The sequence below is a fragment of the Pithys albifrons genome, chromosome 3, assembly GCF_047495875.1.
Source record: "Pithys albifrons albifrons isolate INPA30051 chromosome 3, PitAlb_v1, whole genome shotgun sequence".
Taxonomy (NCBI): domain Eukaryota; kingdom Metazoa; phylum Chordata; class Aves; order Passeriformes; family Thamnophilidae; genus Pithys; species Pithys albifrons.
In genome coordinates, this window is record NC_092460.1 from 32,945,043 (window position 1) to 32,971,162 (window position 26,120).

The 26,120-nt window shown below is 44.5% G+C and overlaps 2 protein-coding genes across 3 annotated transcripts in view; one reads left to right on the forward strand and one right to left on the reverse strand.

Annotated features, from left to right (window-relative positions):
- The window catches only part of MICAL3 (microtubule associated monooxygenase, calponin and LIM domain containing 3), a 167,793-nt gene extending 164,663 nt beyond the window's left edge, over positions 1 to 3,130 (reverse strand). For both annotated transcript variants that reach the window (XM_071551272.1, XM_071551273.1), the window contains exon 1: positions 2,847 to 3,130. The gene's annotated coding sequence lies outside the window, so the exon portion shown is untranslated. The remainder of the gene's footprint in view (positions 1 to 2,846) is intronic.
- Positions 3,131 to 18,951: 15,821 nt separating this feature from the next.
- On the forward strand, positions 18,952 to 24,738 carry PEX26 (peroxisomal biogenesis factor 26). Its single transcript, XM_071551274.1, has 5 exons — positions 18,952 to 19,201; positions 19,737 to 19,877; positions 20,266 to 20,579; positions 21,853 to 21,999; positions 22,420 to 24,738. Exons 1-5 carry the CDS (start codon positions 19,041 to 19,043, stop codon positions 22,521 to 22,523), a joined length of 867 nt encoding a protein of 288 aa, XP_071407375.1. The 5' UTR covers positions 18,952 to 19,040; the 3' UTR covers positions 22,524 to 24,738.
- Positions 24,739 to 26,120: the final 1,382 nt, after the last annotated feature.

Consider the following 26,120-nt stretch of genomic DNA (forward strand, 5'->3'; position numbering starts at 1 on the left):
TTATGCCAAGGGCTGGGAAGAGTAGCCCAGCTGAGTTTCACTTCATGCTTCCTTTAGGAAGAGCAGCTCAAGTGCATAAACAGGTGCAAGATCAGCCAAAGCAGTAAAATAAGTGTTTGCCAATGAAGAAAATATAGATATTCAAGAAGAAGACCATACCCAGATGAAGTACTACTAGACTGTTGCCATACTATGCAATTAATACATTAACCAAAAAAATCAAGTACAGCATTTCCTTGTACTTGCCAAAATGAACAAATTTAAATATGCCGAGGTGAAATGTAAGGGCAAGTCCTGCAAGGTCATCATTGAGACCCTTCATTGGTTCTTCATCTAATTTGGGCCATAGAAATTCTGCACAAGAGCTGCCTGCAGAGCTGAGACTGATTTGCTCCACACAGCATGCATTAAGGTCTAAAAGGCACGTTTACTATCTGGAATTTGGATTAATGGACAGCCTGAGCTGTGTTTCCTATACTTGTTTTTAAAACCACAGCTTTTCACTCCTTTAATCAAGTGTACAGAGCAGCTCCTTTGTGGTGCTGTCTTGAAAGAACTGACAGCCCCGAGTCCCAAACAGATACGGGAGTTTCCTTCAAACTCTTAACCATGGTTAGGTTCTCTGCAGCAAAAGGCTCTGTTGTCCTCATTGAGAACCTCATTGCTTTACTAGTACTACTGGAATTTCCTTTGACAAGCTATAAATAAGACTCTACCTATGTTCCATCCAAGTTCATCACTGTTTAGAGAAGTATTATTAAAAAGGGAAAAGTAAATCAATGAAGTGACTTTATTGATCCTGAGAATGTGCAACTACTATTAATAAAACATGTTGATGTTGTTTTATGGATAGGTCAAAGTCCTGGTAAGGGTGTGTTTGTCATTCTAATTTATGTGCAGCTTCATCAACAAAGTATTTGCTATTGCAGTATTGTATTTATTCATCTCCTGTTTTCCTCCCCCACAGCCAGAACATCTGCTAAACGTTTCTGAATCTAAGCTTGTTGGGATAGGGCCCATTACTTTTACATATTTATGAACTGTGTGGTACACTGGCACTCTTTCAGCACAGACGGCTTCCCAAGGCTCATGCGCCAATGACATCAGCCAGGGTGGGTTTATGTGCAGGAGATCCACATGTGCAGGGGTCACAGAGGGGGCTGGAAACCCAGCCACATCCAGAAGCATTTCAGCTCTGCTGCTGCTGAGGAACAGAACTATCTACTAATATTTTGAGTGATGCAGGAATGCAGAAGAGGAAGAACAGGTATTTATGGTATCCTCAGGAATTGTAATGAAGAGCAATGGGCTAAAATTGAATGAAAAGAAGTTGTATCTGACTCCAGAAACATCCAGAAATATAATAAAAATATTTTTCAGTTTGGTTAAACAGTGCAACAAAACAAAAGCTCTGTGCTTGTGTTAGTTATAACAGGCGGGACAAAGCAGAACATAGGACTCATTCTGGGGATAGAAAAATGAACAAATAATTAATTTCTGATTTCTGGTTTTTGGGGATTTTTTCTGTAGTAGCCCTGCCTCTCATGCCAACACTCACACAGGCACAGCTTTATACCATTTACACACTGAGGGGAGTGTGTTTGGCTGTTATTGTGCAGGGCACTCACACACGTGACTCCCATTACACGGACAGAAGCTGCGTTCATAAACTGCCCTTCTGTGCCTGCACTGAGGGGACCTGTCCCTGTTTGCCTTCCCAGCTGCTTTGCAAACAGTGCCTTTCCAAAGTCAAGGTTGTAAGATTTTCAAACTTCATGAGAAAGAAAGAACGTACCCCATCTCCTCTCGACTGTGAGAGCTCCAAGGATCATTTGTCTGCCTAAACCCATGCCAGCAACAGAGCACAGGCACAAGCACAGCCTAATAGTCCTAATGAGATTACAGCCAGAGATGCCCCAGTGCTGCTGTCTGGCCAAGGAACAGAACAAGCACCAAATTCATCTGGAGAAAAAAAAAATCTCCTTGTTAGCAGGCTGCAGGTTGATCAAGATTTCAGATTTATGGTGTACAAGATACGTTTGATTTCTTTTTCCCTATAATTCCTTATTTTTTTTTTTTTTGCACTGCATTATTCTTTTTACAAAGCAGTGTGTTCTTTTCACAGATCTCTATGTTTCATTAATATTTTTCAGGACAGAATTAAAAACTGATGATCGTACTGCTCTGTAACATGATAACATTTATAGATGCCTATTGTTAGCCATGCTAGATTGATCTCACCAATGGCTACTGTCTGTATGCTTGACTGTGACATCCATGTGCTAAAGTGGAGCGTGGTGGATCTATGCCAGTATAATAAATGTTTTTATCAGCAGTTTATCTGGTGCATCTGTTTGTCTCACTGTAATGAAATTGCTTGTAACTCTATCCTACACAGGGCAAATGCTCTTTCTGCACCTGTTCAAGCATTTGATTTACTTACTGCTTAAATTCTTAATCTCAACAAAACCAAATAAGTTAGCTTGTATTACAAAGGCTGGAATGGTGAATTAAATGAAAAGCTGATATAGTACTGTATAAGCTGGCTGGAACACAAAACCTGGTATTAAGGTACAGATTGTGCAGTGCTCACTGCAAGCTGCAGATCTCATCGAGCTTGCTGTGAGAATCCTGCTGCTGACGGGTGAGGCTGCAGCTCCTGCAGGAATTCGTGCCTAGGACAAAAAGCCAGTAGTGCGTTCATGGGTTTTGCATGAAGGCTAGAGCCAGCACAAAAGGAAAATTCCTCTCCTTAGACACAAGAAGCCCCAGAATTTAAGTCAATAGCAAACAACAAATAACATTTCCAGCAGAAGGTACGAGAGGCCAGCTGGGTCAGTACTCACAGAGCCAGGCTGCGTAAGTGACCTTCTTCCCCCATGAGTCAACTCCTCCCCGACAGGTGCTCACAGTTCGCTCGCCCCTGCAAGGGCTGCCATCTAAGCTGGAGCCCCCTCGCCACTCCTCGTGCCCTGCCCCCACGCGGGGCTCTCGCTGGACAGCTCGTACTAACAATCTTCTCTGTCTCCAGGCTTGCAAGGTAAAGCCAAAATTTAAAAGAAATGGGATCTCAGAAGCAATCCCCTTCTGTAAGTCTTTCCCAGAGCATCTCGCAGGGTCTCGGCGAGGCTGTGTGATGATGGGTCTGGCTGCCAATTCGTCACTGTTGCCACAGTAACGGAGCAGTGGTCCCCTGTGGCTTGCTAAGGAGTGGCAATGGGAGCACCGAATGTGTGTATTGCCTCCTCCTTTGAGGATTCCTCTGACCTGGGTAATCCACCCATTTTTTCAAAGGCTGTTTTATACAGAAGGTATTTTCCTTACACTCCACATACAGACTCCCCAGCCCTCCCGGCCCACCTTGGTTACTACACTAATGGAGCTCTACAGCATCTTTAAATCTTGTTTGTATGGTATAGGAAAGCTGGTGCAACCAGCCACTGGCTTCCTCTGGGAAATACCATGTCTTGTGAAAACAGGAGAAAAGAAACTTTGTTCTGCTGAACATCTGAACATGAGCACACGCTCGGCAGTGTTTGAAGAGGTGTTAGGACAGAGCAATATAATCTTGTCTCTGTGAGCAGGTGAATGAGCAGTTGAGATGGCAATAGGGTATTTTTCTGCCAAGTATTTCTCTGCCAACACAACCAAGCACAAGTGTGTCTGTGAGGCCCTATTACAGCTAAGGGGAAGCTCAGGGCCAGCAGAATTCCTTTGTTCCTGTCCCCTCAACTGAAAAGTCTTGGCATTATCCTTTCTGAGCCTTAATATTGCTGTTTTCTACTTTTTTTCTTATAACATTGATGTAAAATTTATCAGTAATGGTAGGCTGGACAGTCCACAGCAGCAGAGACCTACAGACTCCGGGCTGCAGTCAGAGAAGCAGGCAGGACTGCAGAAGCAGGCGTTATTTTGCTGGACAATGAACAATTCAGCCTTGTTTTGGAAGGCAACTCCTTGGATAGTTAAATAATACCACTTGTTTATGAGACAGACTATTTATCTCATCTTCTTTATAAAATGTTGCTAATGGTTCTTTGTTGCTTTCCTTATTATTCTCTCTTAAAGCCAAGTGCTTCTTTTAAGGTAATGAATTTCCTCTCTCAGGACACCAGAAACAAACATAGCTCTGTGTGCATGTAGGTGGTGTGGACAAAAACAAGCACACAAGTAAAACCCACACAACTGTTTTCTTAAGTCACTTTCCTGTTCTCGCTTTCAACTCAGTTTGAGCTCTGTGACAGTGGCTTATCCCAGCTTGTTAGGTAGGGACAGGCCTCTAGATGCCAAAATCCAAACATCATGACAAGGGGTTAAGTACCTTTTTGCCCCATATAATCTGAATCAGAAGGGATGAGACTAGTGCAGAACAGCAGTATCAGCCAGAAGAGTTAAAAACACTCGGATGAGACTAAAAAAACTGAGTGGTTAAAAAGAATCTCAAGCTTTAAAGGCAATAATTATTCTAATATTTTACTTGTCTTTGCCTTCATGACTGAGTTTTCTACCTTTTCTGCAACACACTACGAGGATTAGAATTTAATTTGGTTTAGAAAAAAACTTCAATCTCTCCTTCATTTACAGGATTCTGAAACATGGGACACGGAGAACATCACCAAATACAGTGATGGCCATGACAATGCCACTAGGCTTGGCAGTGCAAAATATCTCTGCAAAATAGAAAAGCCTATGCAGGCCCAGCCTCAGGAAGTCTGGAGCCTTCACATTGAAGATGCTGCATTTCACAGCACCACAGACACACAGACACACCCACCCACACCCTCCCTCCTTGCAGGGTTGCTTAGTGCAGTGGCTTGTTCAAAATTAGTTACGAGTACACCCAGAGTTACGGGCATCCGGTTCCACACAGATGTGAGGCTGCTAAACTATATGAAGGCATGTTATAAAAATCTGAATTATCACAGGCATTTTATGGCTGCTTCTTCAATAATCTTAAATGAGAATGCAGTAAGATCAGAAAGTGAACTGCACGCTTAGTCTTACATAGGGAGAATATTCGTTGGAACATATAATTGAATATGTCTGTTTTGCTGACACTCCCTCCCCCACCCCTTCCCTCAGATATTTTTATGCTTGGCTTGGTGCAAAAGACTTGATGCCTCTGGGTGTGACAGCATGAAGCCATTCAGAATGAAGCTGTCCCCTGAAGAGGACAATCCCGAGAAGGAGCAGTGCTGGGTGAGCAGGGGGTATGAAAGCAGCAGAGGAAAGAAGGGGAGAGGAGATGGCTGGGCTTGGCCTGCAGCACCGAGAAGCCTTTTCCATTTGCAGCTCTCTCTTCCTGCAGCCAGAGCTATTTAATGGGATCACGAGGGCTGCTGTGCCATCACTTATGGAAGAGGGTATTAAACTGACAGCAGCTAATAAGCACCAATTTCTCATCAGTCGCCTCATCAGGCTAATTTCACAAACAGGACATTTCAGATGCCAACAGGCTGGAAATGACATTCCATCTGCTGGATCCAGACCAGTACAGAGAGATTACATCCCTGTGCCTGGACACTGCAGTCCCAGCTACAAACAAAAGGAGGGCTATCCTAAATGTGTGCCCACGGGACACAGACTTCATAGACTGGGCTCAAATGCTAAAGACACACCACAGTCATTCTTCCTAATGGTTAGGAGACAACAGGAGCAGAAAAATTGAATATTCCTTTGTCCATAAATGCCCAGACCACATTCCTGGTTCTGAAGCTCCCTCACAGAAAGGAAAGCTTTATCTGGAGCTCACAACTGAGGACAGCAAGAAACCCTTAAAAAAACAACAAAAACCAACCGAAACTTGGAGGACCACAGTGAAAAACACCTCTGACTGAGGCCTTAGTTCAGAGGAGGTGTTCCCACTTCCAGGGAAGAGGCTGGCAGATGTGAAGGGCAGAACTGGACAGAGATGTGTGTGGTCTGAGGGCAGGATAAAGGCAGGGAGTGTGTGTTTATGTGTGTAGGAAGGGAGCAAGGGAGCAGGCTGTTGGTAGTGGGAGTGCAGTCCATGCGTGTGAATTATAGATGTCAAAGATGAAAAAGAGCTTGTTGGCCTGTCCACTTTTCCTTATCTGCTGAAGATTTGAAAAGGTGAATCTCCCACTCATTGCACCAAAGGAATTAGTGCAGTATACCTGCTCTAGAATCATCACTCACTAATTAGATAATTCTGATTTAAAAAAAAATTATAAAATTGGTTCTTTCAAACAGTGAGGTTCATTTTGCTCTTAGAATCACTATCCACATTTTTTAAAACATACCTTTAATTCATCTTCATTCTGATCTATAGTTAGGCTTGTTAGGAAGTGTCTGTGCTGTCTTTCTATTTTTAAAATATGGGCCCACATTTGATGGGTTTTTGCTTGAAATTCTCTGGTGTACTGCTGGTAAAATTAACAAACAACCAGTTTTCAAGGCTATTTTTTCACAATATTTCCACACCTGATCTTCATGGAAATCTTTGCTCCTGTTTGTCTGTACTCCTATTAACTGCTGTTATGGTCATGCATGTTATTGATGGGTTTCTGGAAAGCTCAGCAACTCAGCAATTTTATAACAGCATTATAAATAATTCAATCAACTGTTCTCCACATCTACTTCTCATTTATTAATGGACTTTTTTTCTAGGCAGTATTTTCTCATCTCTCATCTCCATCCAATATATATATTATATATATATATGTATATATACACTTGGGGGAGGAATGTAATTAGTTTTGTGGTCCTTCTGCCAAAACTTTCACTGCCTTCAGTCAGAGATTTGCCTGAAGAAAGCCTGATTGTAGCCTGTAGGAGTTGGTCCTATTTCTGTACACTGAGAACAGGCTGAAGGGAGTGCACACAGGTGGGCACCAGAGTCCCAGGGGCGTTTGAACCCAGAGGCGTTTCAAGAGAAGCATAAAAACATGGGTTTATGTGTACAAGAAGAAGAAGAAGGGCAGGGGGTAACCACGCAAAGTGAACGAGGATTCTGTTATACAAGAGCAGAGGAAACTGAAGAATTTACATGATTAATTCATGTTAAACTGTTTGGTTGGCTGGGGGTTTGTTTTGACTTTTCAAATAACAGAAGAGTGGATTTTCTCTTTCTCTCCTTTTCTGTCATCAGACAGCTGTGCAAATATTTCAGCATGTGATTGTGGAAGCACAACACTGAAAACTTCTGAATTGTGCCAGGAGAAAAGTACAGGAAAACAAAAGGCAAAAGCCTGGGGTAGGTCTGGCTGCCAGGATCTTCTGTCCCCAGGGGAACCAGACAGAGGAAAAGGGAGAGAAAAGAGGAGAGTTCTGATAGCATTCATTGCTTACAGTGACGGTATCCCAGGTCAGAAGGAAACAGACTTTTGTCGTCTTTTTGAAGGAGGGTAGCAAAGGTATCAGAGCAATTAGCACCCATAGAATCACCTCTTTCTTGAAAGTTGGTGGCTTTATCTGCAGCACCAACTGCTTGTATTGTACCTGCCCTAAGATACTGAGTTCTCAGGTTGCAGGTGAATTGAAAACCCAACTTAAACAGTGCAATAAATCAGTCTTTGCATTTAGAAAATCAGACCTACATGCTTGGTCTGTGGCTATACTGGCCTGGCATGAAACAGGTCTGTTTCCAGCAGCTTAAGGGGTTCTTGGGCAAAGCAGTGATTCAGGCCAGCTGACTGAAAACACAGCTCTTCACAAGTTCCCTCAGGAGTTTATGCTACACAAGTGTGGGCAGTGGGTGATAACACAAACCTAAATATGCCACAGGCAGGAATCAAGCTGCACCGATTCTCTGCCAAAGAATCCCTTCTTGTTACTGTAGGGGAATGAATTAATCCATTAAAAAAAGTAGCTATCACTTGCAACATGCTCAGTGGTTTTTGTCACACTCATTCAGACTCCTTTACATCAAATGACAGCACATCTTCATCTTTACCTCCTGCTTAAGTTAAAGCAATAGGTCATGCTGTAATAGTACCCAATCTCCCAGCCCATCCTACCAGCCAGAAGACAAAGGATCAAGATTTCCCCCTGAAGCTCGTCATCATTCACACCCTGAAACACCGAGCTGGGGATGTTTCTCCTTTTTTCAGGCCCATAAAACTGCCAGAGTTACTCAACCAAACAAGAAACTCTTGTCTATATGGCAAGTAACCTCCCATCCCACAGAATTAAACAGGTGGTTATTAAAACTGTAATAACACCCACACCGTGAGCACATTTAAACCCTAAAGGAAGAAATTCTTCCTTCCATCAAAGACAGCAAAATCATTTAATGCTTTCAGGAAGCCTTCATCCTCCAAACTTCCTCTAACCATTTTCATTCCACTTCTATTTAATTACCTGAATGACTAATTACAGTTTATCAGCTAATGTTTTCACAGCACTTTGAATAAGTAAAGCACTGTATAAATCCTTGGCATGAATTGTTTATTAGGCTACTATTTATGTCCCTGTTGTTGCCCTCTGGGCTCTCCCCATTCCCTTTCATGTTCACTTTCACAGGCAGTGGCCAGAGCTACCATGGCTATTATTTCTAGCCCAAGTTATGCACTCAGCACCACCATCATCCCATGGCTGGTTTGAGAACTTGTTCCCCTTCTGGCATTGTCACCTGTGTTTTTCATGGAACCTGAGTCCACAGAGAAGACCTTACACCTTGCTATCCACTTAACAGCATTTTTACCTCCACGCCAGGTCCAGGCTCTGGCCCTGCAGCACCTCAACCCTGCTGTGTCTGCACAGTGGTGAGGACAGAGGCTCCCCTTGCTCAGCGTGACAGCAGAAACCAAGAGTGGGTACAGCTCCTTCCTGCAGGAGGCCAGTTTTCCAACTAAGTCCTGGAAATATCCACAATTCCGTTCTTCCTTCAGGAAGCCTAACCAGGGCTCTCCTGATGCTGCAGTGGCTGAGCACAGACTACAGCAGAGTCCTGGTAAGTGTGGCCTCCAAGCAAAAAGGCTGTGACAGAGATCCCACCCATGTCCCAGCTCCTCCACAGTCCTGTGTGACTCTGAGCAGGCCAGTTACACCTGGTGTACAAATGGTGAATCTGGGTGTCTCAAGTTGTGATGCTTTGAGAGACCAGAGACATGACTTTAAAAAGCAGGACATTTCCATGCAGTTGAAACCAGTGGGCTCTGCAGTTATTGTCTGCAGATCCTGTGAGGATAATTTACAAAACACTGCATTTGATTTGGTTTTCTTTAACTGTCAGCCATACAAATTCTGCTTTATAATTGAGCATCGAGTCAAGTTCTTTCCTCCTTACTCATAAGTAACATTCAACAGACCAAAACAGGCCACAGGGATGCCAAAAATATAACCGTTTGGAACTTGGTAAACAATTTTGTTGATACTGCTGAAAACAGAGTAGAATAATTTTCTCTTAGTGCATTGGCTCTTCAAGAGGTAATGACAGCCCATTTCTTAGAGTCACTGAACTCAGCAGCCCCAGCTGTGAGTGCCAATGGGACAGGCTCAGCTGGTGAATCTCATGATCCTTCTCTCGTGTTCCAGTTTACTTTAACTCCTTATAGAGTCTCTGAAACAAAAGGCTCTCTCACACTCAAAGACACTGAAGTAGGAATGGACAAGTCCAGAAATAAAGTCTCTATACTGTTCCTTTCTGACTTGCCCAAGCAGAAAGGTCCATGCAGAGAGGGGAAAGAAGAGAAAAGCACCCTAATTATCCTGTCCTCATAATCCCTTTCCCTTCTGTATCCCCACAATGTATGCAGCTATGGGCATGGGTTTGGGAGGACTGTGAAGCCCTACTTTCTTCTATTCTCTTATTTTGGTCCTTATTAACTCTGAATGAGGACTGCTTGACAGCACTGGTTGCCAGTACCAGGCCATGTAAAGCACCTGTTGCAAGTTCTCCAGGTAAGTCAAGTCCCACAGTGATGTTCAGGGGTTTGCCCGGCACAACTGCCAGGCACAGTCCCCAGTGCTGCAAATTATGGAATTTGCAGTAAGTCAGCACTAGAGGAGAAAAGAGTCAGAGAACAAAATGGAGGAAGAAAAGCAAGAGTAAACAAATGGACACTGCAGAAAAGAAACATAAAGAAAACAAATCAGAACCACTTAATATTGTGTAACTCCCTTGTTGCTGGCATCTCTAAATCCCAGCAGAGCTAACTGAAGCACCAAAAAGGCAGCAAGCTTGCCCTGAGACCTGCGTGCACTTACAGGCATGGAGATGTCATACAGGCAGTGTGGAGAGTGGGAATGAAGGGGTTAAAGTCTGTGTGCTACTATGAGTATGTGCATGTCCCAGGGTAAGCAGTACCAACAGCCCTGAATGCAGAAAATCACAAGTCAGGCCAATTTTATAACATGATAGACTTAAAAACCTTTGAGCTAAAAAAAAAACAACCCAAAGCTCTCCCAAAAACTAAACAAAAAACCAAACAAAACCCACAAAAAAGCCAAAAACCAGGACAGTGAACACCTTTTTTTGCTAAATTCGCAAAAGCGACAGAAATAGGTGAGGATGAACAGAAGTTGTTGCTGAAGTTTGTCTGCCACCCATTGGTACTCGTGCTGGAGAATGTACACCCAAAGTGTCCTGACTGATGGTTCTCTCTGATGGATGCAAACAGCAAATGACAAATTTGGAACAAACTGCAGCAAAAGGTTGGTGAGCTGCTGCCTCACTGACCAAAACAGAGTGTAAGGAACAGCCTGGTGGAGAAGACTGGGCAGAAGGAAGAAGGAGTAAATAATACATAGTTTGACTATATTTTGACAATATATATTGACTTTTTTTTCCCACCGTTTCAAGAAAAAACAATAAATGAGTCTTCCGTGTCTTTGGGTTCAGTCATTCTGCGAGCGCAGGGGGATTGGTTTCAGTGACTCATTACCTCAGACTCCTGTGTTTGAGGGAGATCAATGTATCATTTAATAGGGAGAGGCTTTTTGCCTCTGTGAGATTTTATCTGCTGATGGCTACCATGAGAATTATAGACATATCCATAACAGCAGGAAGCAATTCTCTAGGGGTCAAATTGGGTGGATTCCCCCTATTTAAAGTCCATTATGGATGCAGCTTTCTGTATAGGATTAACCACTTAAGTCACTGAATCCCGAACATCATCAGCTATTGTTCACAAGAACTGATGATCTCCACGGCTTAGTTGGTTGGATGGCTGACTTGTTTTCAGCCTCAATTATCTTTCAAAATAATAAGGTCCTTTGTTAACCTCTGACTTGCTGAGCAATGTGTAGGCAGCCTATTAAGTACTTCACAGTCCTCTTTTAACCCTATGATTCAAGCAGCTCTAGAGATTTAGTCCCGTGATTGTCCTATTTCTGATCAGTCTGAATCTTCAACTGTCACATGAATAGCAAGACCAGAGAACCAGCTTTGATCACAGCAAGCTTAGGAAAATAAACCACAGTGGCTTGGAAGATCAAGACAGAAACTACATGCTTATTATACAAACTGTTTTAATGCTTTCAGCCTAACTTTTGGTAATCATTTACAGAGCATGCTTCCCTGCTAAGACTATTTAGAGTCAGCTCCTTTGAGGATTTAGTTTGCAGTGATTCTATCTCCCAAAATTACCCAACTATATTCCTAGTATTTAATTTCTTCCTGTGAACACACCTATTGGAACGAGACAGTCCTGCAAGGGGAGCTCAGAAGAGACATATTGTTCCAGCAGCTCCAATGCATTGGGAATGTTAACTGCTGCTTAATTTGACACAGAAAGAGGGATGCAGAGGCCTGGCATGGAGAAATGTTCTTGAATACAAATAGGAACTATTTAAGGTTCTGTTTCCAATCTCCAGAGCTGTCATCACTCTGTGCATCCACTCTCCCTTTCAAATTCACCATGACCTGCTCCTGCCCTTATTTCACTTAACCTTGCTGTGTTTACAGTGACCTCCACCCTCATGACTTGGTTGTATTCCAGCCAACCTCTCATCTTCCCCTATCTACCACTCTTGTAGGGCTTACTCACAAATACACCTCATGAGAAACATAAGGGCAGTTGCTGTCTCTCCCTGAGTGCAAAAATTTAAGTTCCCAGTCTCTGACAGAACCCACTCCATTTTCTATCCTTGAAGGTCTGGTCAAAGTTCATACATGAATCTCATTTCCATTACTTTGTTCCTGAGTAGTTTTATTTTGCTAGTGCAAACGACTGCAGTGCACTCTTGTTCTGTTGCTTTACACTCATCCGTTTCTTTTCATTCAGATACATCAGAACACCCCATAAAACAACTGAAATTACAAAACTAATAAGTCTCATGCCAGGTAGGAAAGACAATTACATTATCTCCTCTGCTTTGTGAAAAGAGAAGCTGATGTTCAGAGAGAAAAAAATATAGAAGAAATTTCAATGAACTTTACATCCAAGATTACTTGGGATAATTTTAATGCCTGAAATGTACCTATTCAGGAAACTTACTTTTTAGCTAAATCAAGACCCTTGTGCAAATCTATTAATTAGTAAATGACTACATTACATAGTTCCTAATCATCTTAGAAACACCTAGAGCAGCTTAAGAAGTCATTGCCAGGCTCCCCTCTCCAGTGGCCTTAAATAGCTGACCAGCCTCACTGGGAACTCTCATCCTGCACCTCCTGCTCAGTGATCCTGGGGAGGGAGGCTCCATTTAAGCCCCATTCTGGGCACCCAGGCCTGCTCTGAGCGACATCACAGCTGTGCAAACTTTCATCTCTCTCCATCTCCAGGGTGGGTGTTTGAATCCTGTGTCCTGCTGCTGCTGACTGGACTGTGGGGATGGACCCTGAACCTGATTCCTTCTCAGTGGTGGTTTTTGCAGTGCAGGAGCTGCCAAGCACTAACACCAGCCATGGTGTTCCTGCTCTCCAGAGGAGCCAGTGTTGATCCAGGGTGAGAGTAAGTTATCATGTGAATGCAATCCTGAATTCCCTGACTGAAGGGGAATGGCAGGGAGAGACAGGAGAACCTACAGTTCACCTTGATAAACCAAAAATACTTTAAATACAACTTCCCTGATCTATGGTAGAGTTCCAAAATATATTAATTACAGCTTATTAGCTTTTCTGTGATGTTTCAAGCAAGTTCTTTCAGGCTGTCTACACTGAGTCATTTTTTGGAAATAAACTTTTTGGATCTAGTTCTACATGAGAAATTATTTCAGATTTGGTAATACAGACTGGGTTTTCAACTTCCTCCATGAACAGGCATCTGGAACAAAAATGTGTCTACAAAATTTTGGCCTGTTTGTTGAGTCTGCCTGGGCTCAGGCTGCTCTCAAAGCTGAAAACCTCACTGAGAGGCAAGGGTTAGATTCCTCCCAGCCTGCCCTTCCCCCAGGGCCAAGAAGTAAACACGTATGTCTAAGGCTATATAAACTAATTAGACACCTAATCCTACCTTTGTCTGCATCTGGCATTGCCAAGAAAGATGAGAAGGAGCAGCAAGTATGGGAGGTACAGAGCGAAAAAGAACATCATCTTGTCAGGGAAATGAGGGCCTCATACACTGCTCGACATATTAATCTTACACATACTGTAAGCAAACCTCTCAAACCAATAAGACCCTAAAATAGCACACAGATCTTCAAAGGGAGAGGAGAAATCCTCCCAAAAGAAAGGTGCTGCACATTCATTGACTACATAAAAAAGTTCACATGCAAATTAATTAAAAAAAAATGCAAAGGCTGTTAATTACCGTATCAAGTTCACGAGCAAAACAGCAAGTGGTGGAGTCCTGCCCACCACAGTCCACCTGCCAGAGGGGCATGTGGAGGACACTCACCATGAAAGATAAGACACAAAGGTCAAATCAGCAAACAACCCCACCCCAGTGGATGTTCTCCTGAGGCTCAGGCACTCCCACACAACTCCGTGGCATTGCTGGCTTTCCTAAAACTAAACCCCTCATCACAACTTCTGTGAGCATCACAAGACCTGGCCAGATAAGTGCCAGGACCAGCAGCTCGAGATGCAAATGAATTAGTTGACTTCTGTAACACATTCCACGATTTCCAGTTCAAGATGTGGAAGACACGTCGCCTGTTTGTAGAGATAATTAACACAGACCACAATAAACATGTGTTCAAAATGAGAGTCATATGAATGACAGACACTAGGAAAAGGAGTCCTGAGATATTGGAATTTAGGTGAAAAACAAGAAGAAACATTTTCTCAAATTGCCTCCTTTCCCTACGGTACAAATACTTCCACAGGATTCACACTGTCAAGGCCTCCTCCCAACCACGAGAGCACAGGATTTGCTTTTTAAAAAGAAGAAAGGTGGACATTAATGGGTGACAGTTGATTTGGCAGGTTTGGCCCTGAGAAGAGGTATTAACTATTAGAGGGGTTGTGATTAAAGCAGCGAGCAAAGAGATGCTGTGCAAGGAAAACAGAATATAATTGACCTACAGTGATGACAGGCTTTTAGTATTTTCTCATAGATAATAACTAGCTGCAGAAAAGAAGATGCCTTAGGCCTTTAACCAAATTGGTCACCTTACAGCTATGAAATGCCCCACCCAGCACTAATTATGACTATTATAACAGTAACAATGAAATCAAAAGTAACTGCTGCTATTCTTTGACAGCTGCCTTGCCAAGGTTGGCATTTTGTTTGATTATGGAGCAAAGAAAGAGACTTAATCAACTTAAAATTGCCTTTTGTTTGGGAAAGATTTTGTCATTATCTGAGTAAAACTCAAGTTTCTACAAGTTGTGAACACAGCCCTGTGTTTCCAGTTTCCCAGTTTCCAGTGTTTACACCTTATGCAGTGTTTGTGAATCTGTGATGAAGGTTAAAACAGAGATTCGCTCATACTTGTACATTATGTGATATCCCCCCAGCTGGACTGTGGCTGTGACTACCCCTGTAGCTGCCTTTTCTGCCTGGCTCTGTCCTCACCTGCTGATTATATGGGTTTGCATATAGCCAAAATAAGAGTCCACTGTTTTTAAATACAGTAACGAGGAACATCAGCAGGTGGGCTCAAAATCAGATGAGTAACCTCTTACTGGTTCTATTTTTGAAACAAAAAAATAGGTTTGATGCTGTGCCACCGTGCTCAGTGAGGTAAGAAAGCTGAGCATCACCATCTGTTTAATGCACAGCCTGAAAGTGTTCACCTTCACTCAACCCAGGGCTCTGAAGACCACCTGCCAGGAGCTAGGGAAGCCCCGAATCTGGGCTAATAGAAGGGATCTGCAGCCAGCTAGCTTAATATTTAATAGGGATTTACTGCTGATGGAAATTACAAGCAAATTACAGATTCCAGCACGTCTTGGTCTCGCCAGACCCAAACAAAAGCACATGGGGATAAAGACAGAGTGCTGCACGCTGGGACCTGAGGTCCCCATGGACCTCATTGCTGCATTAAAGTGTTGCTGATAAGCTATAGAGTACTACAGAGCTCCACATCTTATTTAGGAAGTATAATTTCCTCAGTTGTGATTATACTGCCTTTTATAATTCCCAGCTCTTCTGTTTTGTTTTTATATGGGTGTAGGAAGGTTTCTTTCTCTTCAAATCAAATCATAGGACCTCACCATTTCCAGCTCAAAGTCTCCCTAATGCTGCTAATCTCCTATTAACAGCCTACTGACACAGAAGAGACCACAGAAAAAGACTGATTGCCAGCCCTCTGGCCCTGTGACCGTGTGCCGGTCAGAGCTGGATTAATAGTTGAGGCGATTTACCTCAAGAGGCCTCGTTACAGGTGCTTGTAACTCTAAACTCTCCTCGAACTGCCTGGCAGAGGAGGGAGGAGGGGAACCACTAAATCCACAGATGATGCAGACACAAACAAGGCCCCTCTGAAACTCACTTTTTCTACACAAAGTCTGGATGATCACAGGAAAAAAACCCTCTGATTTCAGATGAAAGGCAATGAGCTGGGCATCAACATCCCATCCAGGACATGAAACCCACATTGATACTCCCTCATACTATGTCACTGACAGCAAGTTTGCTCGACTTTAGCTTTTCTGGTTGCTAGAAATTGTTATCTGGGAACACAGGCAAACACTCTGCTTTCCTCTGGTGTTTGTGCAGTAGTAGAGATTGCCCTGCTGTGTAAGCTGATTCAGGCACAAGAGAGACTCTTTCAGCTTTAAAAACAGTTTAAGCTGTTCACATTTAAGGAGAGATGGAAAAACAGCATCATTCTTATTTGGTGATGAGTATCCATGTGACAGTCTGGTTCAGCAGCCCAAACAGTGTCAGGCTCCTCTCCAGGGCTGGACTGCACCTCCTACATTTGCAGCACTCTGCTGTGCCGACTCTGCTGCTCCATGACCCTACATAGTAGGAGAAGGGTGCTGGGATGACGGATCCGGCTGACCAGCTGTGCCTGACGTCACCCAGCAGAAGGGTGTCCACACAGTGCATATGAGCTGCACAAGGAACAAACCTGACTGCCAGGGAGAGAGACAGAAGCAGGAGCTGATGCTGCCTGTGACCAGGTCAACCTTCAAGGCTTCACGTGTGCCTGAGAATGGAGCTCGAGCATCTCTCATCTCCACTAAGATGATTATATTTCAGAACGATTTCATTTTGCTTGTTAACAAATTGCCAGTAAAATAGGTAATTGTTCCTGGCCCGAAGTGAAACAATCCTGCTACTGAGTTACTGTTATTTGCAGGTCAGAGCTGCAAGACCTTCACAGCACTACACTGTCCCCTCTAGGAAGAGGAGTGAAGTACAAAAACATTCTACCATGCCTTACAGAGAAATTAATTTAACGCATAATTATTGTTATTACAAGGCTGCTTGTCCACCTTGGCTTCTTAAACAACCACACACTGCAACTCATACAGAGCTGCTGCTCAGAGCAACTCCCACCTCTCCCTGACCCTTCCCGGCCTCTAAAATAACTGCATCAGTGTTGCAACTCACTGTCTTTCCATAGGTCTTTATTAATGAGAATCATCTGCAGGGAAACAGCATCTGACTCACTCCGCAGCACAGCTGCTCTTGCTGCTCACTCTCCCACCTGAAACAACAGTCCCGTTCCAGAAGTCACCTCCCTGACCGCAGCACCCAATTCCAACATCACCAATGCTGCCCTTCTAAGGGACAGAACAGTCTTGGCTGCTCCCCAGGAAAGAAACTCTTGAACAGTAGCTTTGCATATCGCAAACTTACCTTGTTTTTATGCTGTCTGACTGCTTTTCTGAGTCTCCGTGAGGAGTATCCAGCCAGTGTGAGTCTTCTTCAAAATTGATTCCTTATCCATATTTGGGAATTTGTGCTGGGCACTGGCACATTCTTCCCACAGTGCACTTTGGGACTTGTAGTTCCCAAAAAGGAACGTTGTTTTCCAAATTGCAAACGCCAAGCAATAGGAACAGAAGTCTGAAAGGCCTTTACCTCTGCCTTTGTTTAGCTGCTGGACCCTTCCTTTTGCAATGTTTCTGTGCTGTGGTTTCATCCCAACCAGCCTGAATCCTTCAGGAACCTCTTCCACAATTAATGGCAGTGTGCCAACCCTTCAGATGCACCACTGTGCAAAAGCTGTGACTGCAGAGTGCTCCTGCTGCTACCTGCCCTTGGGAGGGACAGGCACATGGTCCTGCCTCGTGGAAATAGCTGCTTAGAAAAAGAGTTAACATCAAATTTTTATTTGTACTGTCCACACTTTCTTCCCTCCTTCCAACACTGAAAATGGCACAGAAACTCTCCTTTAAAAGATGTGTTTCACTCTTCAATATGTTTTGCACTAGTTTGTTTGAGATTTTGCAGTTAAATAATGATAGTAGAGGGACGGGATTTCAAAATAAATCAATCCTGTCTCTGCTGCAGAGATTCATTTTTGAAGAACGTTTTACACTGAGTGCCACAATTACCTTGTAACCAAGACACCCTGTTGTTTTTAAATAACAATTGAAGAAGAATGTGAACCGCTGCCTGCCGGGTACTGATGGAGACACTGTCATTATGTCCCAACTCCACCAACAGCGTAATGTGCTTAAAACGGCGGACAGGAGGGGCCCGAGAAGTCCTCGGAGGAGGAGGCGGCCAGGAGCGGAGCGCATCCATCACTGGCCCAAGCGGTGGCGCTGGAGCTGTGGGGAGCGCCTTCCCTTTATCACTGCGCCGAATCCCTTCTCCCGGTTCCAGAGGGGGAGGAAAGGCGCAGGGAGTGCGGCTGGGACACACTCGGGGCTGGGCTGACGCCCGGCGGCCGCGGGGAGGGCGGCGGCGGGAACAGCCGGCTCGGCCTTTTCCCCTGGCCGCCACACGAGGGAGAAACTGGAGGAAAGGCGTTTTGGAGGGGACAGGCACCGACCCCGGTGCCGGCACGGTCGCGGTCCGGCTGCGGCCGTAGCATCTGGGAACACTTCCCGAGAGCCCGCTTTCCACCCCTAATCCCCGCGGAGGGACAGAACCACAGGATGGGATGGGCTGGAAGGGACCACAGTGGGTCATCTGGTCCCAACTCCCTGCTCAAGCAGGGCCATCCCTGAGCACACGGCACAGGAGTGTGTCCGAACCGTTCTTGAACATCTGCAGTGAGGAGACTCCACACCCTCTCTGAGCAGTCTGTTCCAGTGCGAGGTCACCACACAGTACACAAGTTCTTCCTCCTGTTAAGGTGGAACTTCCTGTGCATCACTTTCTGCCCGTCACCTCGTGTCCCATTGCTTGGGACACCACCGAACAGAGCTCGGCTCCATCTTCTTGGCATCCCACCTTTTGATACTCATACACACTAATGAGGTTCCCTCTCAGTCGTCTTTTCTCGAGGCTGTCAGGCCCATCTCCCCCCAGCCTTTCCCCGCAGGAGACACACCCCAGGCCCGCACCCATCCCCGCAGCCGCCGGTCCCCCCGCAGTGACTACACGTCCCGCCGGCCCGCGGGGCCGGGAGAGGATGCCCGTCGGGGCGGCCCTTCCGCTGCCGGGAAGCGGCGGGGCCGGGGCTGTGTCTCGTTTTTCCGGCGCCTGCCCGAGCCAAGCCGAGCTGAGGCGAGCCGAGCCGTGCCGTGCTGTGCCCCGGCGGGGGCGGTGTTGGCGCTGGAGCCGGAGCCGGAGCCGGAGCCGTGCGGGGAGCGCGGTGGCGCCAGCAGTGTCCCCGCAGCGATGCGGGGCGAGCCGCCCGCCTGGAGCCCCGCGCCGGCACAGGCGGCCGCGCTGCTGGAGGAGGCGACGGACCTGCTGGTGCTGCACCGGGACTTCGCCGCCGCCGTGGAGAGGTGTGAGGCGGGATGCGACAGCCTGGGAGCCGGGCCCGGCCCCGAGAGGTGCGACTGTGGGTACCGGGTGGCGACCGGGGGGCTTCGAACCCTCATGGTTTTTTTAAAATAAATTTTAACATTGTTTTGTTGGAGGGGATCAGGAGCCTCTTAGGTTCGAATATAAATATTATATGTATGAATGGCATGCCACCGGTGGTCCTTGCTGTGGTTCTGCATAGCTTTTTTCTTAGTTTTCTAAATTCAGGAAGGATGGGTTTGCCGCTAAAAAGCAAGTTACTAATCATTTAAAGCCCGGCCTGGCTTTGGCTGCTATTTGGTAAGGGCCTGTCGGTATTCACGTTTCATATGAAGGGATCTGTGCGTGTTTGAGGGAAGGGAGGTGGGCCCAGGAGCCTCCCCTTCGTCCTCACAGAGATACAGGCTCAGTGCATCTTCCTGGATGTCGAATTTGCCTTTTTATCAGGGGAAAGAAGGGGGAGCAGCTACCAGAGAAGTGTGGAGTCCCTGCAGCTGACTGGAAGGGATGTGAGGGGAAATGTGGTTGTAAGAAGCGCTCATTTAGATGTCTCTTCATTACCAGTTCTGCAGAAGTGAAATGCTCGCTTTGTGTTGTGGGGATTCAGGCGCTGGCTGAGATGAACCGGTGGAGAGAAGTTTTGTCTTGGGTCCTACAGTACTACCATGTCCCTGAACATCTGCCTCCAAAAGTTCTGGAGCTGTGGTGAGCTTCTGTCTGTTGCTGTCAGATATACACAGGGCTTGCCTTAGGTTTAACAGCAGGCCAGGCTTGAGTATTACATCATATTCTCACTTTGCATGGTGTAAGTGAGGACAAAAGTGAGATCTGAGACAGGCCTGTTCTTGTCCTGTGTGTGTTGGAGTGTGCCTGCAAGGGTGCTTCATGGTGATAGAGTACAAAAGGGGCGATGCTGAGAGAGTGACATCAGTGCCTGTGTTGTCAACTGTTGTGTGTAGCAGAAATCTCTCTGTGCTTTGAGCGCAGACCCTGATTCAAACCTTCATGACAGCTGCTTGTGGGTAGTAACTGTCAGCCATCTCAGCTTTTACAGAGAAGCAGCATTTTCTAATATTTCTCCCTCGCATTTCAGCATCCTGTTGTACAGCAAAGTGAGAGAGCCCCAGGTGATGCTGGAGGTTGGCAGCAGCTGGCTGAGGGACCAAACCAACAGGAGCCTGCCCGAGTACAGTTCCCTGCTGGAGCTCCATGTGGTGCATGTGCTGGTGCCGCTTGGCCGGTTTGAGGGCGCGGAAGAGCTCGTCCGTGGCTGTGATGTGCTCGACAGCGAGCAGCAGCTGGCACTCCTTGGCACCATTGGCAAAAGCCGGTGCCAGTGGACTCAGCAGGAAGAGATGCACTCGGTCACTGAAGAGCAGCAAGACGCAGCGACAGAAACTGTTTTGGGTAGTCTTTCCCTCTGTTGTTTGTGCTCCTTTTTTATAGTTTTATTTCAAGTTGGTCCCTTACTAGCAAAGGGCAGCAAGCATTAACTGTGTGTTAAGAATATTGTCATGACAAACCAGCCATGAGGAAGCCCTGTTGTGTATCACAGCAGGAAATAAAAAACTTGGTGATCTCTTTGCTGACAGTTGCAAAATGTATTCAGTCTCTGCCGACATCAGGTGTTAAGAATCATAGAATCATAGAATCGATTGGATTGGAAAAGACCTCCGAGATCATCGAGTCCAACCCTTGGTCCAACTCCAGTCCATTTACCAGATCATGGCACTCAGTGCCATGGCCAATCTGCGTTTAAAAATCTCCAGGGATGGTGAATCCACCACCTCTCTGGGCAGCCCATTCCAATGCCTGATTACTCTCTCTCTAAAGAATTTTTTTCTGATATCCAACTTCAATTTCCCCTGGCAGAGCTTAAGCCCGTGCCCCCTTGTCCTATTGCTGAGTGCCTGGGAGAAGAGACCAACCCCCACCTGGCCAGATCTTCCCTCCAGGTAGTTCTAGACAGTGATGAGGTCACCTCTGAGCCTCCTCTTCTCCAGGCTAAACACCCCCAGCTCCCTCAGCCTCTCCCCACAGGACTTGTGCTCCAGTCCATTCACCAGCCTTGTAGCTCTTCTCTGGACCTGCTCCAGCCCCTCAATCTCTTTCCTGAACTGAGGGGCCCAGGACTGAACACAACACTCAAGGTGTGGCCTCACCAATGCAGAGTACAGGGGAAGGATCACTGCCTTGGTCCTGCTGGCCACGCTATTTTTGATACAGGCCAAAATTATTGTCCAGGTTCAAAAGCACTTCAGAATAAAAGTGGAGGGTTTTTTTGTTTTTTTTAAGGTAAAAAGGAAAATGGAAACTACCTAGCAGTCCTTTAGGGATACATTTTGTTGGCTTTGTGTACTCTCTCCTTCATTTCCATTTACAGCTGAGTCTGGCATTTAAAGTACTACTTCTCCAGAACTGTAAATCACTTGATGTTATCTCTCAGCAGAGAGGCTGGCACTCCTGTGGTCATATTATTCTGAAGTAGATCCCTAAAAAAAAGGTATAATGGATTGTATTGCAAAATAGTACTGTGTCTCTGTGCCCTATTATAAAAAAACCCGCTAAAACAACCCAACCCAGCTCTCATGCAATCAGAATTCTAGTATCTTAATTTCTTTATATGATTACTTTTTAAACTTTACTTTGCCCTAACAGCCTTTCTGTTCTTCTTTTATAGGAGCTCTATCCCAAAAGCTCTTGACCATGTTGACATTGCTACGTAGAGCACTGAGGTCCATGTCAAGTCACTTCTGTTTACTTCCTTACAAGAAGATGCTCTTGGCTGCTTTTCTGCTGTACCTGGTGGTGGTGAGATTAGACCCAGGTACAGGATTAAGATTTCCAATGTTTGAAATTCCATTATGGTTATGAAGAAGAAATTAGCTGCTTTTAATAAATTTGGTCTGTGTAAATGTCTCATCTTAGGGAGACACAAAAACTGGGTGACTAGGAATTTAGTGTTGGGCTTGTTTCTAGTGTTTCCAGGTGCAATCTGTGTAGAAAGATGAAGCTCTACAAACCCCAGTTTTCTGAAAAGAGTTATTCCATCCTCAGCTCTTTCCAGCAGAGAGGGTACAGATTGTGAGAGGCAGGTAGAGCTATCCTAGACTCAGCCTGAACCAAAGGAAGTAAGAGAACTAGGTGTTGATTAATTCTAGTTGGGACATGTTCTTAGTATGTTTAGTGTATCTTAGTTTTACCTTTTATAATGAAAGGCTCTTTTGCTTTTTGTTCTGCTTTCCAGCTTCTCCCACAGCACTGCCATTCATTTATAAACTGGTCCAGCTCTTCCGACAGGCTTGGGCAGCTGTACTTTCTCCCATCCACAGGCCTCCAATTCGAGACTAAGTGTCTTCCATCACTAAAAATGTCAGCTTGTCTTGAGGATGTTACCAGGCTCTTCAAGGACCACTGAAATCTGAGAAGACCCACTGTGCACTCCTGCATGGTGATACCTTAATTTCTTCAGACAGGGAATTTGAAATCACAACAAGTATTCCTGCCATTTTGCTTGGCCCCGTCCAACACTGGGATAAAGCCACTCCTTCCATTATCTACAACTGAATAAGAATTTTCCTTTTCAAACACTTTGCACTGTGTGTAGCTCTTGAGTGAGATTTGTGTAGCCACTTATGAGCTATGGAAGAAAGTTTCATCCTTGCAAATGCTGAGCAGTTCCCTGAACAAGTGGAATAGTGTTCCTGGAGGTGTAACTGTAGAAGGCAATGGAGAGCCAGTGATTAGGGGAATACTCTGTTTTGCCTGAAGACATCTGAAAAGCCCAGATCCTGCAACATGGGATTTAGGACAAGCATGTGAAAGAAAAACACTGGAGAAGGTGAAGCCTTTTGCATTTTGAAGGCCATGTTTTCTGTTGTGACTGATGCCTCTTTACAGAGGCACACTGGATTTTAGTTATATTTAAGCCAGAAAGCCATGGTGGTGGGCCACAAAGACTGTTGTGCTGTATCTACTTTCTTAAATGGAAAGTACAGCACTTCATGCTTGCCTGATGCATAGTCATTCTTAGAAGCACGTGGTGGTGGTAAGGAAATAGATTTATTTTTTTTAAACTAGATTCTGTGTTATTTTCTAGTCAAACAACTGAAGTTGTTGCATTGTTTTATGCTTTCTCTATCTCTGGCTTTGTTTATGTAGATTCAAAAAGTCTCTGTATGTCTAGAATTGCCCCCCAGTATCCAAAGTCCTGGGTTAGATGGGAGCCCTTTAACAATGCTCTGTCATTCAGAACAAAAGTTTATTTTTATAGAAAAAGATATTTGTCTGAGATCCCAAGAACTTCCCCAGATCAGTGACAAGAAAATTAGTCTATCTGCAGATCTATCACCAGACCAAGTTTATTTCTGACCACTTGAGGCAGAAATTGGAGGTTTGGGGTAGAACCTTAATTTCTCCTCTGTCCATCCATCATGGATTGACAAACGGTGAATTCTAAGGAGGGAGCACTGACCTAATAAAATAATTGCTTCCAGCCATTGTAGATCCCAGTGTGGTGTCTTCCCACAGTAGTGCCCTTTGTCTCTAGCAATAACCATGCTCCAGGGGGGTGGCTGTTCCTGTTTTCTTCACACAGATGGCCTGTTGGCATCTTCAAGCTGTGTGTGACCCACTGTTTTGCTGTCTACTGGGACAGTTTGAAAACAGTCTCATCTTCACTGCTAAAAATAGTTGTCTGTTTCATCTCAAACTATTCCAATAAGAGAAACACTCAGCATTCCTGTCAGACAAACTGGGGCAGGTCATTCATGAATAAAGTAATGACCTTGCCCTGTTGTCTCAAGAGTAAAACCCAAACCATTGCCTTGTCTCTTGCAGAATTTTTGTCTCTGACCGGACTCTGCACCAGGATAAGTAGCACATAATGCTTCACCTTATGAAAAAGTTGTTTCTTACACAGTTTGCACACGTAGGGAAGAACTGCCTTTGATACTGATAAATGGTTCCTGTAATCCAATTATAAGTGTAGTTAAAACTCTGCAACCAACAGTTGATGGGAAAACAGAATAAAACCCAGAAGCTCTGTCTGGAGTTGACCTCTCTCAAGAAATGACCAGGATGTGTCTACTTGCCCCCTGCTTTGCAAGGCCTCATGTTAAGTCCTTTGTAAGCCAGTTAATGAAACAGCAAACCTCACTTCAGGCCAAATTCTCAACCAAACAGACTGTGTAGGTAATGAGGACTTTGTGCTCTAGTCTTCTAGCAACAATTTGGAGGTTGGGACCAGTGGTTTCAGCAGGCCATATGTAATGTTTAGAATGCTGTTAAATGTCATAGCCACTCATTTACCAGGACTTGAACATTCAACTTTAAGTGTAGATTGGTAACATTCACTGTTTTTGAGTACTGCTTATTTAGCATTTGTATTGTATTTAATTCATCATGAGAGAGCGAGAAGGCAAAAATAAGCTATCAGGGATTTTTTGCAATTAATAAACTGCAATATCTAGTTTTCATAATAAAGTGACTACTGATTTACCTCTTTGTGGTTTCTTGTTTGTGCTGTGATTAAGCATATGAAAAGTTCTGTGTTTACTGTATTGATACGAAGTATATTATTGCACTACACAGTGTATAAAAGTTTTCAAATAACTTCCAGAAATGTTTCACTATATGCCATCATTGTACAGCCATATTTGAACTGAACAGAGGAATTGTTCAGTGTAAATCTGATGAGACCTAATAAACTGATGATGTTGGCAGGGTACAAGTCTGCATTTTGGGATGGCCAAAATCAATCATAGAATCATAGAATCAATTGGGTTGGAAGAGACCTCCGAGATCATCAAGTCCAACCCTTGGTCCAGCTCCAGTCCCTTTACCAGACCATGGCACTCAGTGCCACGGCCAATCTCAGTTGAAAAACCTCCAGGGATGGTGAATCCACCACCTCTCTGGGCAGCCCATTCCAATGCCTGATTACTCTCTCTGGAAAGAATTTTTTCTGATCTCCAACTTCAATTTCCCCTGGCAGAGCTTGAGCCCGTGTCCCCTTGTCCTATTGCTGAGTGCCTGGGAGAAGAGACCAACCCCCACCTGGCTAGAACTTCCCTCCAGGTAGTTCTAGACAGTGATGATGCTACTAAGAATAAAATACCTGGTATTCATCTTTATTAGATGGATATATAGTTATATTGGAACTATAGTTCTGAACTTGCTGAATTAGGGAAGAAGACACTGCAAGTACAGATTTAATTCTATAATTTTTAACATACATAGATAAATTTTGTATATGCCAATTTTTACCAAAAAGGTGATAATTATTTTGCAACTGTATCCCAACATATACTTAATTTTTCTTTATTTGAAAGTAATTTTTAAAATACAGACCACCTTCCTCTATTTCAGGGATAATACCTGAAAGCCAGTATTTTATCAACATACCAGTGTTACGTGGGTACTGAGTAACCAGACTTGGGGATTTCTGAATTCCCTGAAATTAGATGCTGTGGGTTCTCCCAGCAGATGGCAACAGAACGACAGAAACAGAACCTACAGGGAGCACACCAAAGCACTTGGATCTTCATTCACTTACTGAAGAAGGTATTATAATGTATAGGAAATGGAAAGACTTACACACCCCAGATTAAAAGGAAAAGAGGTTTTTGTGTGATCACCGAAGAACTTCTTGAGAGGGCACTGTTTTGTAAGATGGCACATTATTGGTCTAAAATCCAAGATTCTGACACTATTGGTGAGTCATTTAGGTAACCAACCTGTAGGGACTGGTGTACTTCTAGTAGAGGAGAAAAAGGAGTTAACTGTCCTTCATTTGCTTGTTGATGTATTTTGATCTCCAGTCAGAATAGAACTGGTAAATCACAGGACTTAGTGGTTCTCTTGACCTAAGATCTGTTGGATGAGTGTGCTGGTTTTGGCTGGGATTGAAGTAATTTTCTTTACAGTAGTTGGTATGGGGGTTATGTT